At 36.2% G+C, this 14,780-nt stretch overlaps 1 protein-coding gene across 2 annotated transcripts in view; it reads right to left on the bottom strand.

The window, feature by feature from the left end:
* Positions 1-14,780, bottom strand: part of LOC138700892 (uncharacterized) — a 42,476-nt gene that overhangs the window by 18,247 nt on the left and 9,449 nt on the right. Inside the window, exon 2 of one of the 2 annotated variants that reach the window (XM_069827288.1) lies at positions 7,675-10,066. The exons of the other annotated variant lie outside the window; for it this stretch is intronic. Coding sequence (XP_069683389.1) covers positions 9,683-10,066 — 384 coding nt within the window. The 3' untranslated portion in view covers positions 7,675-9,682. Of the gene's footprint in view, positions 1-7,674; positions 10,067-14,780 lie in introns of those variants that run through there. 2 annotated transcript variants of the gene reach the window in all.

The following is a 14,780-nucleotide window of genomic DNA, read 5'->3' as shown; positions in this document are numbered from 1 at the left end:
TTATTTGCGCATTTATTTACTTATTTAATTATATACTTATTTAATTACTTATTTATTTAAATATTTATTTACTTATTTATTTAATTATTTACTTATTTATTTACTTATTTATTTATTCTGGTGGGATTGGGGCATCAGGCCTTCTTTTCCACACCACCAGAAATGCAATGCAACTTCAAGAAAAATTGTGCATTATGATGCGAAATAATATAAAATAATGACGTGTAACAATATGAAAATATAAAGATAAAACTGAACATGAAGTAGAGATAGTAGTAATAATAATAATAATAATAATAATAATAATAATAATAATAATAATAATAATAATAATAATAATAATAATTGGTCTAACATGTTAAGGAATGATACAAAAAAGAAAAAAAAAACATATAAAACAAATAGCTAGATACAAAACAACGTGACTGATCGTTGTCATTATTATTAACCACTAAGCTGTTCTAGTATCTGGCACAAAGACAAGAGAAATGGTTAATCTAACAGAAGGAAACCATTGCTAAAATACTACAGATAAGACATTAACATAAATCTAGCAACTTCTCAGTAACGGATTTCCTAGGATAAGACATATTATTCTACTTTAATTTTAAACTGTGACAATGTCCGGCAATCCCTGAAGTCACTAGATAACGAATTGCTGAGGCGAGGCAATGATGCAGTGTAGGTCAGGAGGGTGAGTACAAGGAAGTTCTGTGACGAGGAATAGAAACAAGAGAATGATGCTGATTTCGTGACGTAATGAGGAACTGAAAGCTTGAGGACAAATACTCAGGAGAATAGTTAAGTAAAATTTTGTATAGAAGTGAAAGAGCGTGTATGATTCTTCGTTCTTTTAGACGCGCCCACAAGAGCAGCTTAAGAGACGGCGTTGCATGGCAGAATAATACAGACGAATCTTATACAGGGACATCATTTTATTTTTACTTCAATTTTTATTGTACCTGAGATTTTTAATGTACTTCACTCCCACCCCTTCTGCTAATGAAGTTCAACCGTCCTCCATACATATCCAAGACCGCATATACAGTCATAGTAGCCTTACGGTCACAGTAAACAGTTTGTTCCAAAAATATGTTCGCGTTTTCCAGTGACGAAAGAGCTTTCAATATTATATCATTTTCGCACAGGTACTGTCGTCCATTTGCCTACGTCGTATCCCGGTTTCCCCAACCAGCTTTTATTCGGCAGCTAGTGGCTGGGCTGTCTTAGCTCTTTTCTGAGAACATTAATTTCTGTTAGGAATTGGAGTCTACGTGATATTATACAACTGTTTAAAATAACTTAAATAAAAGGGCCTCGTTAAGTAATTAACTGTCACGTGATTTCCCCCCTTTCTACGACCCTACGACATAACCACTTGGACGGACAGTAGATAACATGTCGGAGTAATTTTAACTTTTCGGGTCGGGCAGAAGTGAAGATTGAATTTACAGTACGTAAGGTACTCTTTTATAAAGTAGGTACAGAATTATTTCAACATGAGTTACTAGTACGAAGGACTAAACTGGTAATTGGGATTAGGTATGAATACGTCCGCATGGACAGCTCAGTTCGTGAGTAAAAACACTCATTGTTAATACTGTACTGTATTTTGATTACACAAAAACCTAATGAAAATTATCAAACTCAAAATCGCGATATTTCCTAGTTTACATAAATGGATGAACTACTTTTCTTCCCTCCTATACCTAGTAAAGTCATTTGTTTGTATATTACGCCAGTATCATCGAACTCCAGTCGTGGAAGGGGATAGCAAATGGCGTTGATCCAAAGGTATAGCCAGGTTAATATTAAAAATGTTAGTAAAAATAAAATGATGTTCCTGTACATACATTATGAATTCGTTGCAATCTCTCATTTAAGTTACAACTTAAATTTGTTAATAAGGAAAAACAGCAATCGAAATAGTGCATCATGAGAGTCTGTATAAGATTATTTTTAATGTCATTTTAGCTTTCTTGCAGAAAGAAAGAAAGAACATTCTCTAACTTTACAAAATTTCAGTGGGGGGGAAGGACAATACAGCTGCAAAGGGTAATATTGAATTGTTACATTGTTGCTTGCTGTTCAAGTGTGCAGGCATTCAGGACATGCCTGGAACCTTATGCTACGTTTACACAGCGACAGTTTGGAATGAGAGAAGGTCTGAACATAGTCCAGTCCACGGACTCTGGGTCTGAAGAAGGCCTATCTTACGGAGTGTTCACAGAATATAGCTTGTCTAAACCCGTTAGCGAGCTCTCATGAGATTTATATAACTCTAAACTCTAATGTTACATCCTAATTAATTTAATTTTTCGGGGGGACTTTATATATATATATATATAGAGAGAGAGAGAGAGAGAGAGAGAGAGAGAGAGAGCTTTAGTGTGATTGCTTAGTGCAGACATCTGAAATCAGAATGTGAAAGCACGGTGTACAGAGACATCTACGGGCAACTGACGAAATAGGAGAAGGAGATGATTTCCCTCAACAGAGAGCGACTCTGTCATAACGGGCGTAGAGTCGCTTCATATTTTTAACGAGAGTCGATAGACCGGGCGGTGTGTCTCTGTTTGGCTGGATAATGACTTCAATTTTTTTTTTTAATTTTAGTTGGTTATTTAACGACGCTGTATCAACTACTAGGTTATTTAGCGTCGATGAAATTTGTGATAGCGAGATGATATTTGGCGAGATGAGGCCGAGGATTCGCCAGAGATTACCTTGCATTCACATTACGGTTGCGGAAAACCTCGGAAAAAACTCAACCAGGTAATCAGCCCAAGCGGGGATCAAACCCGCGCCCGAACGCAACTTCAGACCGGCAGGCAAGCGCCTTAAACGACGGAGCTACGCCGGTGGCTGACTTCAATTAAAAAGTAAATCTAATCACAGATTAATAACACTAATAACTAGATCGATAAAATGATAAATTCTTCTTCTTTCTCTAAGAAAATTATGGATATTTTTGTCTGTTTGTAATAAAAAAAAACTCCTTAGGCAAGCTCTTCAATTGAACAATGCCCCGCCAGATCAGTGCCATAAATCCATAAAAGTGATGACTACTTACTTACTTACCTACCTACTTACTTACTAGCTTTTAAGGAACCTGGAGGTTCATTGCCGCCCTCACATAAGCCCGCCATTGATCCCTATCCTGAGCAAGATTAATCCAGTCTCTATCATCATATCCCACCTCTCTCAAATCCATTTTAATATTATCCTCCCATCTACGTCTCGGCCTCCCTAAAGGTCCTTTTCCCTCCGGCCTCCCAACTAACACTCAATATGCATTTCTGGATTCGCCCATACGTGCTACATGCCCTGACCATCTCAAACGTCTGGATTTAATGTTCCTAATTATGTCAGGTGAAGAATACAATGAGTGCAGTTCTGTGTTGTGTAACTTTCTCCATTCTCCTGTAACTTCATCCCGCTTAGCCCCAAATATTTTCCTAAGCACATTATTCTCAAACACCCTTAACCTATGTTCCTCTCTCAAAGTGAGAGTCCAAGATTCACAACCATACAGAACAACCGGTAATATAACTGTTTTATAAATTCTAACTTTCAGATTTTTTGACAGCAGACTGGATGATAAAAGCTTCTCAACCGAATAATAACAGGCATTTCCCATATTTATTCTGTGTTTAATTTCCTCCCGAGTATCATTTATATTTGTTACTGTTGCTCCAAGATATTTGAACTTCTCCACCTCTTCAAAAGATAAATTTTCAATTTTTACTTTATATATTATAAAACACAATTAATGGTGAATAAGCCTCATATTTAGCAACTAGTATCACTTGTTAAATACATTTTGACAATAAAAAAAGTAATCAAGCTAAACAGTTTTTATTGGTTCCCAAAAGTTTTGTTTTTGTCACTTGTGGGGTTTTAGAAATAAACGATTCACTTGTAATCCACTCTAAAACATATATACGGCTACACAGAAAAAGCCGCAATTACATCCAAACACTCCAGATATCACAGATAAGCTGTAACAGGAAGGTGCAGAAAATTTCACGCTATTAGCACTGGAAGCGGAGATGTGATGACGTAACAATCAGCAGTGGATTCAAATGTACAATATGTCGCACGAGTACTGAAGGGTTAAGGGCAAATGCCGGGCGTCATTAGCACCTTCATCTCCTTCAGACGCTAGATAACCATAGCAGATGATAAAGCGTCGTAAAACAACCTACTGAAACAAAAACTATTGCCTTCAAGCACATATCGACGTTCATCCATGTACAGCAGAATTTCCTTATATTGAGAGATAAATCTGGCAACATTGCAAGATGCCACGTGTTAGTGCGGACCATTACGAACGCACGAATAGCAGCTGATCGGATGGAATCGAACCCGGGGCTCTAATTAGAAGATCAAGGATGCGTTTCACACTTTGAAAACCCCGGTGTGATACAAAAGTCTTGGGTGTGATTTGCTTAGTGCAGACATCTGATGTCAGCATGTGAAGGCACGGTGTACAGAGACATCTACGGGCAACTGATGAAATAGGAGAAGGAGATGATTTCTCTCAACAGAGAGCGACTCTTGTCATAACGGGCGTAGAGTCGCTTCATATTTTTAACGAGAGTCGATAGACCGGGCGGTGTGTCTCTGTTTGGCTGGATAATGACTTAAAATAAAAAGTAAATCTAATGATACATAAATAACACTTATAACTGGATATCGATGAAATGATAAAATCTTCTTCTTTCTCTAAGAAAATTATAGATATTTTTGTCTGTTTGTAAAAAAAAAATCCTTACGCAAGCTCTTCAAATGAACAATGTCTCGTCAGATCAATGCCATAAATCCGTGTTGACTAGCTTACTTACTGGCTTTTAAGGAACCCGGAGGTTCATTGCCGCCCTCACATAAGCCCGCCATTGGTCCCTATCTGAGCAAGATTAATCCATTCTCTATCATCATACCTCAAATCCATTTTAATATTATCTTCCCATCTACGTCTCGGCCTCCCCAAAGGTCTTTTTCCCTTCGGCCTCCCAACTAACACTCTATATGCATCTCTGGATTCGCCCATACGTGCTACATGCCCTGTCCATCTCAAACGTCTGGATTTAATGTTCCTAATTATGTCAGGTGAAGAATACAATGCGTGCAGCTCTGCGTTGTGTAACTTTCTCCATTCTCCTGTAACTTCATCCCTCTTAGCCCCAAATATTTTCCTAAGCACCTTATTCTCAAACATCCATAACATATGTTCCTCTCTCAAAGTGAGAGTCCAAGTTTCACAACCATAAAGAACAACCGGTAATATAACTGTTTTATAAATTCTAACTTTCAGATTTTTTGGCAGCAGACTGGATTATAAGAGCTTCTCAACTGAATAATAACAGGCATTTCCCATATTTATTCTGTGTTTAATTTCCTCCCGAGTGTCATTTATATTTGTTACTGTTGCTCCAAGATATTTGAATTTTTGCACCCCTTCAAAAGATAAATCCCCAATTTTTATATTTCCATTTCGTACAATATTCTCGTCACGAGACATAATCATATACTTTGTCTTTTCGGGATTTACTCCCAAACCTATCTCTTTACTTGCTTCAAGTAAAATTCCCGTGTTTTCCCTAATCGTTTGTGGATTTTCTCCTAACATATTCACGTCATCCGCATAGACAACCATGTTGAATACTAATAATTTCAAATTTTATTCCTGCAGACTCGGACAGCTTTATGTGGTTAGCATTATTTTCATAAAGATTCAATAACCATTACTAGAGACAATTCACAGACTGACTGCCTGCAAATGTTATAGTTACTAGCAATGCAAATAAAATGTCCACTCTTTGCCCAAGCAGCTATTCAGTCCACTTGGTTACCTAGCAATAGTTCAATGACTTTTAATAAGTTCAATTCATTATTTAACAGGCAAAACAGATTGAAGGAGAGAAATGCTGAAATTTGTTTCATGTTAAACTTTCAACGGGTGTTTTAATTGAAATAAAGCGATTTTTGTTTTGATTTTAAATGCGTGTCGAACTTCCATATCTTTTCAAATGGTTCTTAATGTCCCCATTTCACTGCAATTTTATTATATTCGTTTATGTATTTATTATTTTCAAGAATCTTAACTGCAAAATGTAGAAAATGTATTTCTTAACACAGTGACAAGATTGAACTTCTACCTCAAAATTTTCCATAAAATGTTCCATCGCAAGACGCTACAAAATAATAAATTCTAACATTAAAAAATGTCATCTAGTGCTAAAATCGATTTTTAAAGTGTTAGATTTTTAATTTTAAGTTGCTAAAATCGTCATCTCTTCTGATCGCATCACCAATTAATAGTACATTATGCAACGAGCCTATAATGGTAGTAATTAAGACGCGAGTATGGTTGTTTATGAAACGAGCGCTAGCGAGTTTCATAATTTTCATACGAGCGTCTTAATTACCATTATAGGCAAGTTTCATGCGACTTTTTATGCTCGACCATATTTCTAACTTGAAATTATTCATAAGTATTCTTGTTATGGTTATCTAAGTGAGGAGCGGAACTGACCTTCTAAATTGTGAGATGTGCGCAGACGCGAAAGTATTGAGGAACGAATGTCATTGACCTTGATATAATCTAGAGAATAACATGAACATTAATCTTGATATAATCTGGAAACCGATTTCAGAATTGAAAAACGAGATGACAAATTGAATTTATTTGAATATTATTTACAATTAACACTAATTATTATAGTAACAGAACATAACCTTCTGCAACAGTATTGGATTTCCAGCCTCCGTCACGTTTTGCTAGTTGTCTTTCGATTGCATATCCGAGAATAATCAATACTTGCACTTTTATAATGGTACAATGGTGATTTCTCATTGGCTGAACAACTGAACTATAATGAATAGGTGTACTTTAATGAGGTGCATTAAAGGGCTGCTACCAGGTGTATAATTACTACATTTCGGGATGGTCGAGCATAAAACAAATAATGATTTGGTAGCATTTGATGACTAGAGAAAGGAAAACCAATTCACCTCTGAGAAGCAAAGCCGTAGACATTAAGTTTGTTCCAGCACGGTTCAGAACAGATTCTGAACTGCCTGCTCATGCGCAGTAGCTCAATGTGTGTTCCAACAAGATTAGAACTGATTCTGAACTCCCAGTTCTCTGTTCCAACGTGCTTCAGAACTCGTTCGGAACCAGTGAAATTGGTTCTCGATTAAGAGCAGGAACTGGGAGTTCTGAACTGTTGACTCATGCGCAGATGGTTTAATCTGAAGTTACGGTTAAAATGCTTCGAGTCTAGACAGGTGAAATTAAAAAATAGTTGATCATGAGTGATTTGAAAGGTGATGGTGATATGTTTTACGAAGAATCAAGTTCAGAAGATGAATATAATTTTAATATGAGAAGAAACTCCGAAGGCCGTGAAAGAAGAGTTCAAGAAACGTTCCAACAATGTAAAATCCCGAACTAGTTCTGACACCGTACACAACTGGCGCATGCGTCGAAAGAAGTTCCGTATTAGTTCGGAACGTTCTGAAGTGCTTGCTGGAACAAACCTGTTATGTATATCGAGGGTTTTGAACAATCATCTGGTATGTAAAAAAATTAACAAAATGAGATTTCCCTTTATCCGCACGAAAAAAAAAAAAAAAAAAAAAAAAAAGTATTTCCGTACCTCCTTCAATCACATTCTATGTCAAGGCATGGATAGAAACTTCACAAGAAGATATTCAAATATTTAAATGCCCTCCTATGTCAGATATTTGTTCGTTATCAATAGACTTCGTGGAATTTCCACGAGATACGTAAGGTTTACTGTGCACGCGGTATAGACTGTATGAGAAGGGGGAGTGCGAAGGATGGAGTATGCCTCTGATGTAAAGACTGAGCAGTATACACCGGTTACAATAAAATCTGTATCCTGTATTCAAGAAATATAATGAATGATCATTGAAGTAGGAAATGTCTAAACACGTAAATACAAAATTATTTTATAGTGAGATATATTAACTCTTAAAATTTAATGTAAGACACTCACATCATCCTTGAATATGTGCATTGCAGTGAAGAATTACGTACATTTTGAGCGACTGCAAAGTAATCTCCTCCGAAATGGAAAAATGTACGTTCAACATCACACGATGTAATACGTGCATATTTGAAGAACCGAAAGTCACTACTTTTAGTACACCAACTTCAGACGTCTTGTCGTGACCTGATGGTACATCATAATACTAGGCAGAATTTTTAGCAATAATGTTTCTCGACTTACATTTCACTTTTCCTGAAATTAGTGAATTGTTATTTTGGATAACGGTTTGTGATACTTTATCCACTATATTAAGGGCTTCTGAGTGTTGTAGTTTAGACGATTCTAACAGGATGATGCTTTTGGACACGATTTCAAAATTAGAATCAATGAACAGAATATCTTCCAATATTCAGAAGGCAATGATTTTACAGCTGCAACAGCGGAACTGTCTGTGCTATCCAATGCATCAATTACCTCCATTATTTTGCCGTAATATTCTGCATAATAATTAACAGCATCCAACCACGTTCCCCAACGGGTCAAGACTGGCTGCGGGGGTAAGGGTATTCCAGGGGCAATTGTTTGGAACAGCAACACTCTCATTGTAGTATGTTTGATTGAATTCTTGTCTGCACTGAACATATGTTAAGCTTTGACTATTCCAACCACAGTAATGCAAAAACAAGTGCTTACATAGGTATACATTAGCTGTAGCTGCTCCATCTATTTGAACCGGTCACATCTCTTAACATGAACTGCTTATACTACGAGACCGGGCGGTCGCTCACCTCCTCTATACTACCGTACATCGGCAACCTGATTGCATGCTGCGTGTGGCAATTCAACGAAGTCTAGTTATCAAGATATCAAAATTGAATGTTATGACATACTGTGGGTACAAAGTTGCTGTTCAACACTATCGATATATTAAATAAAGTTAATACACAATTGAGACCGGAATCCAAGAGGGGCCCAAGTCCATTTCATCAAACTTTTGGGAAATTGAAAAAAAATGTTTGCTGTTGCTACAAAATGCCTCTGATTAATTATTTTTTGTCTCGTAAGTACATCCGCATTACATCTTATCATATAACCATGGCAACAAGCTTCTAATTATTTTGCATGAGAAATAAATTGTGAAAGTGATTAAATATTGGGCCCCTCTTGGATTCCGAGTCTCAATTATACAATGGATTATATCTTTATATACTAATTTATTATGTATTACACATAATTCTATATTTTTTCACATTTACCTCATCAATGAGGGATAAGGAACATCTGATATCTTGTCTGGTTCCACTGTCTCTTAGATATTACAGAGGATCTCCAAACGGTTGGATTGAACGCGCTGGAGACCAAGACATCTTCTCCAAGTGGCCACCCAGGTCCCCGGACTTCAGTGTTTGTGACTATAGGTTTAAATCTATGTACCTCCACTGCCTCAGAATCTTCCAGAACTGCGACATCGTATCTGCAGTGCCAATCAGTCCATTCCAGTAGACATGCTGTAGAGAGTGTGGTGTACGTCTGCTGTATGACGGGGGGGGGCACATGAGGATGTACTATAAACTTTTTGAATTGCTCTTCTCGGTGACACCATTTTCGTGTGCATACGACTTCCGTTTGTAATCACAGAGATATTCTGGGGACACCCTGTATTAAAGTATATGAAGATCATGATGTGATGCTGATCTTTTCGTTCTAACGCAACCTGCTGTCAACGTGAGAAGGTCGACCACAAAGATGGCGCCGTTGGCGAGCGCCATGACGCCCGCTCCCAGCACCCTGTCAGGGACGCTGTAGGGTAACTTGTACCAAGCCTCGACCATGATGGCGCCGGCGGTGAGGGACAGCAATGCCAACGACCCGGCCACGATCCTCTGCAGGGCCCTGTCCAGGGGCGAACCCCGCACCTCGCCAGCGACCCCCACCACGCCCAGCACCACGCTGCCCAACAGGGTGCCGTACACCACGGTTGCCTTACGTCGAGTGGTGCTCACCCATTCGCCCTTCCCGAGGGCTAAACTCAGGACCGCCAGCAACTGCAAGCACACGCCGTCGTGACCGACTTAACCGCCATTTATATACAGAGTGCCTGAAACCTCTTGGGTCAAAGTAATATTTATTTATTTATTTATTTATTTATTTATTTATTTATTTATTTATTTATTTACTAGCCGTACCCGTGCGCTCCGCTGCACCCGTTAGAAATAAATATAAAGTAATTACATAATTAAAATAGGACATTTGATCCAGGGAACATTCGTGTTTGATAGAAGGATAAATCGTTTAATATGTTACTTAATTTAAATTGTGTTTAAAATATTAAAATGCGATCATTTTGATCCAGACACACTCATTTGGTGCAATGACAATTCCTTTAACATGTTTCTTAATTGTTATTACCAATTATTTTTGGAAAAGCTAAAATTAACAAAAAAAATTTGGCTACAGATTTATTATTATGTTTATATTATATTATATTATATTATATTATATTATATTATATTATATTATATTATGTAAAAAGTGTGTTGATAACGGATGTACTCGAATTAGAAAGTTTTTAATTTGTTGTGGGAGCTCTTGAATCTCAGGAGGAACAGCTTTTACAACAGCGCAACATAATCTGCTTGGCTCATTACCCAATTTTTTGCATTGCATTTATTGCATATGTATTTTATGTATTTTAACACGATTCAATTGAGCATAGTTAAAATTTGAATTATACAATAATGGATTACTAAGCTAACGTACTATTACTGCATACTAAATCAATACACTCTCGTTGTTCGTTAATTCTCTGAGATAAAAAGGAATATATTCATAAACATTATTATAAGAAATACAGAAAATGAATATACAGAATAACCTATCAAGTTTTCTGTGCATGAGAAGCTATTTTAATCTTACCTGTCCTCAATTCACTCACAAGTTACTGTAATAACATTATAGCATTATGTCCATCCAGAGAAACTACACTTTCCAATGATGAAATAATAATTAATTATACAAATCAGTTAATTTAGCTTCCGATATTACTTCATACAAACACAGAAACATTGTCTGTAGGCTATGTTTCATAGTTTCCGATTGTTGTGTCCAAGGCCCCTTATAGACGAAGTCATTTGTTTTTTAATTCATTACACGGCCTTAGATGGCAGTTATTTTAACTTTAAAGCTCATTTATCTCATTAAATATCAGTCCTATCAAAACTTTTCAAAGAATAAAACTTATCAGAAATCAATTTTAAAGAAACTTTTGTTATGTAACATTTTTCACAAAAATCAATAATAAGCGAGATATTTCGATTTATTTAATCCAGACCCCTTTATAACCCCCCTTTTAAATAATGTATTTTGAATGCAATATAGCCCAAAATCTAAGTTACAACGAACTTAATTTATATTCCAATTTTCATCGAAATCGGTTCAGCCATTATAGCGTGGAAAGGTAACAAACATACAGACAGACAGACAGACAGACATACAAACAAAAATTTCAAAAAAGCTATTTTCGGTTTCAGGGTGGTTAATTATATATGTTAGGACCAATTATTTTTGTAAAATCGAAAATTACCAGAAAAATTTCGGCTACAGATTTATTATTAGTATAGATTTATTTATTTATTTATTTATTTAACCTGGTAGAGATAAGGCCATCAGGCCTTCTCTTCCCCTCTACCAGGAGATTACAATTACAATATTAAGAATACAATTACAATTATAATTATTACAATTAATATTAAATTTACAAATACAATAAAAATCAAAGTACTAAAAGATTAACTGATTAATAAAACCTAGACAGTTTATTGTAAAAGCTAAGAAGAGAGAAGCATTTCTATTATTGATTAAGTAAAAATTAAACCTACTCTACGCAGTAAGAAAATGCTTAATAAGTTTGCTTTTGAACGCTACTAAATCCCGACAGTCTCTGATGTCACTGGGTAGGGTATTCCACAAGCGCGAGAGCGAGATTGTGTATGATGATGAATACGATGATGTCTTATGTGTTGGTATGGCTAGTATGCGGCTATTTTGCGTGCGTGTGAAGAGATTATGATATGATGACAGGTAACTGAAACGGGAGGCAAGGTAGGTAGGTGTAGAAGTGTGAAGGACTTGGAAAAGGAGAACAAGAGAATGAAAATTTCTACGTTCGTTAAGCCGTAGCCAGTTTAGAGTTTGGAAGGATGGGGTAATGTGGTCAGCGCGACGGACATCGCAGACGAAGCGAACACAAGAATTATGAACACGTTGTAATCTTTGCGACTGGTTGGCATTGAGGTCGGTCAGTAGAGAATCACAATAATCGAAGTGGGGCATTACTAGCGTTTCCACTAGTATTTTCTTGAGTGATAGCGGGAGGAATTTTCGAATGCTGTTTAAGGAATGTAGTATGGAAAGCACTTTTTTGGTAATATGGGTTACTTGGTTATTCCAGTTTGGGAGTCTAAGGAGGAAATGAACTGGTCGCCCTAATCCATTATCTCCTGACCTGGTTGCCTCATAAGTGGTGCCTTCTTGGTATCACTTATGAAGTTCAGACCTGTCTTCGGACAGTTGACTAAACAATAATAACTCTCACGGACAGAAGAACACGAGTTGGAATACGTGCAATGTTCAAAACGTGCAGATGTGAGCCTGTCTGAGAGAAATAAAAAAAATACGTTGCAGCCGCCAAATTATTCTTCAAGTAGCGACCATGCACATAAACTTACAAGGGAACGTTCAAGGTTGATAGAACCTTAAAATTCTGTGCACTGTAGCGTTGTTGAGAGCATGTAGCCTAAATGATTTAGAGCATAGGAAGAACATAGGAAAGTAGTGTCATCTCCATACATAATTGTTATTGCTTTAATGAGTTCTGGACGGTCATTTATTGCTATTAAAAATATCGCAAGAAATGGTCGCCACAGAGCCTGCCTAATTCCGTGCGACACCGTCAGGGGTTCCGAACTACTTCTGATATTCCAAGTACTCTTTAGCTTCTTATAGGCCAATTTCGAATTCTTTTTGCAGAAAATTTGTTACAAATGGTGTTGTATGTAGGCTTAAGTGCATAGGTAAATACTGTATTATTATTATTATTATTATTATTATTATTATTATTATTATTATTATTATTATTACTAGTGGCTTCTGAAGCAAATGCTGCTGCAAACTAAGTTCGTTAGACGTTCAAATAAAAATTTTTCAGATTTATTTTCAACGAAGAATATTTGCTTCCATAATAATGAAACATACTCCCTCTGAATGGATTTTTTTAGGCCAAATACTTTCTCTTGAACCTATCCAACTTCAGTTTTTGACTTTCAACGCGAAAACGCAAGTATCAATGTCAGGACGATAGCAGTAGCTATTTCAGGTCATTGTGGATTGTAGGCAAAAGTTAAAAAAAATGTCAGGTTTGCTAAGCTTTCGAACAATAGCATTTTCGTATAGCTGCTGCATGTAGAACTTGAAATGTAGAGCGTAAAATCATTTTATTCTACTAAGAGATCTTGCTGAAATGATCTGGAGACTACAAAATTTTGTAGGCCTCTTATTTTATCAGTAAGTAATACCTTTTGGTCTTTCCTTAGGAACTGTAATTTTTGCGCTCTCTCGAGCCAATACTGAAGACAATGACACATATCAATATCTACACCACACCGCCATTAAGTATATGAAAAAGACCCAACCCCACTGGGTTAATAATTATAAAAATATTTGATTTTTAATAACAATATTATTATCTTACTTAAGTTTTGTAGTTATATATAGCAGCCAGTCAGTAAATTATAGAAATGAAGATCTAAATTAAGATATTCTCTACATTTACTTACATAACCTCAAAACGTTTCACTTTCATGTCATCAATATAGCATCAATATTATGTACAATTAATGAAAAATAGATGCATCATGATATTAACTATAATAATATTTAATTTCTAATGGTAATAATGTCACCAAACCACCTCAAGTTTCGTAGATTTGAATATCCAATACACAGTTGTACTCAGAAAATTATACACTGTAGAATCAGTTTTTAATAACAAATTGAATTGAGCTCTAAATATGTCAGCAATCCTGCAGGTCATGGCCTTCGTGTAATAGCCTATTGTTTATTGTAGTGTGTGTTTTGTTCTGAAATTCAATCAAGTCGGCCGTGACTCAATAAAATTAGTTCTCAAAACTGACAAGAGATGGATTTTGGAAAATAGGAAAATTAGGCCTATGTAGGAAAATTGACATTTCACTGAAAACTACTATTTTTCCGAAAAACTTTGGATGCTGGGCATGAAAATGAGGGGTCACTCATTAAAATCCGTTCAGCCGTTTTCCCGTAATTTCCATTACCAGTTCAAATTATATATAGATTATTATTATTATTATTATTATTATTATTATTATTATTATTATTATAGAGTGTTAGTTGGGAGACCGGAGGGAAAAAGACCTTTGGGGAGGCCGAGACGTAGATGGGAGGATAATATTAAAATGGATTTGAGGGAGGTGGGATATGATGATAGAGACTGGATTAATCTTGCACAGGATCGGGACCAATGGCGGGCTTATGTAAGGGCGGCAATGAACCTTCGGGTTCCTTAAATGCAATTTGTAAGTAAGTTATTATTATTATTATTATTATTATTATTATTACTACTACTACTACTTATTAGTAGACTTGTAATGTTGGGGACCGATTACAGATGTTGATTGCAGGATGGTACATAGGCCGCGGACGTAAACTAGTACGAGGACATTG

The sequence above is a fragment of the Periplaneta americana genome, chromosome 6 (assembly GCF_040183065.1).
Source record: "Periplaneta americana isolate PAMFEO1 chromosome 6, P.americana_PAMFEO1_priV1, whole genome shotgun sequence".
Classification (NCBI taxonomy): domain Eukaryota; kingdom Metazoa; phylum Arthropoda; class Insecta; order Blattodea; family Blattidae; genus Periplaneta; species Periplaneta americana.
Note: the sequence above shows the minus strand (reverse complement) of the source record. Positions and strands in the feature narration are given on the sequence as shown.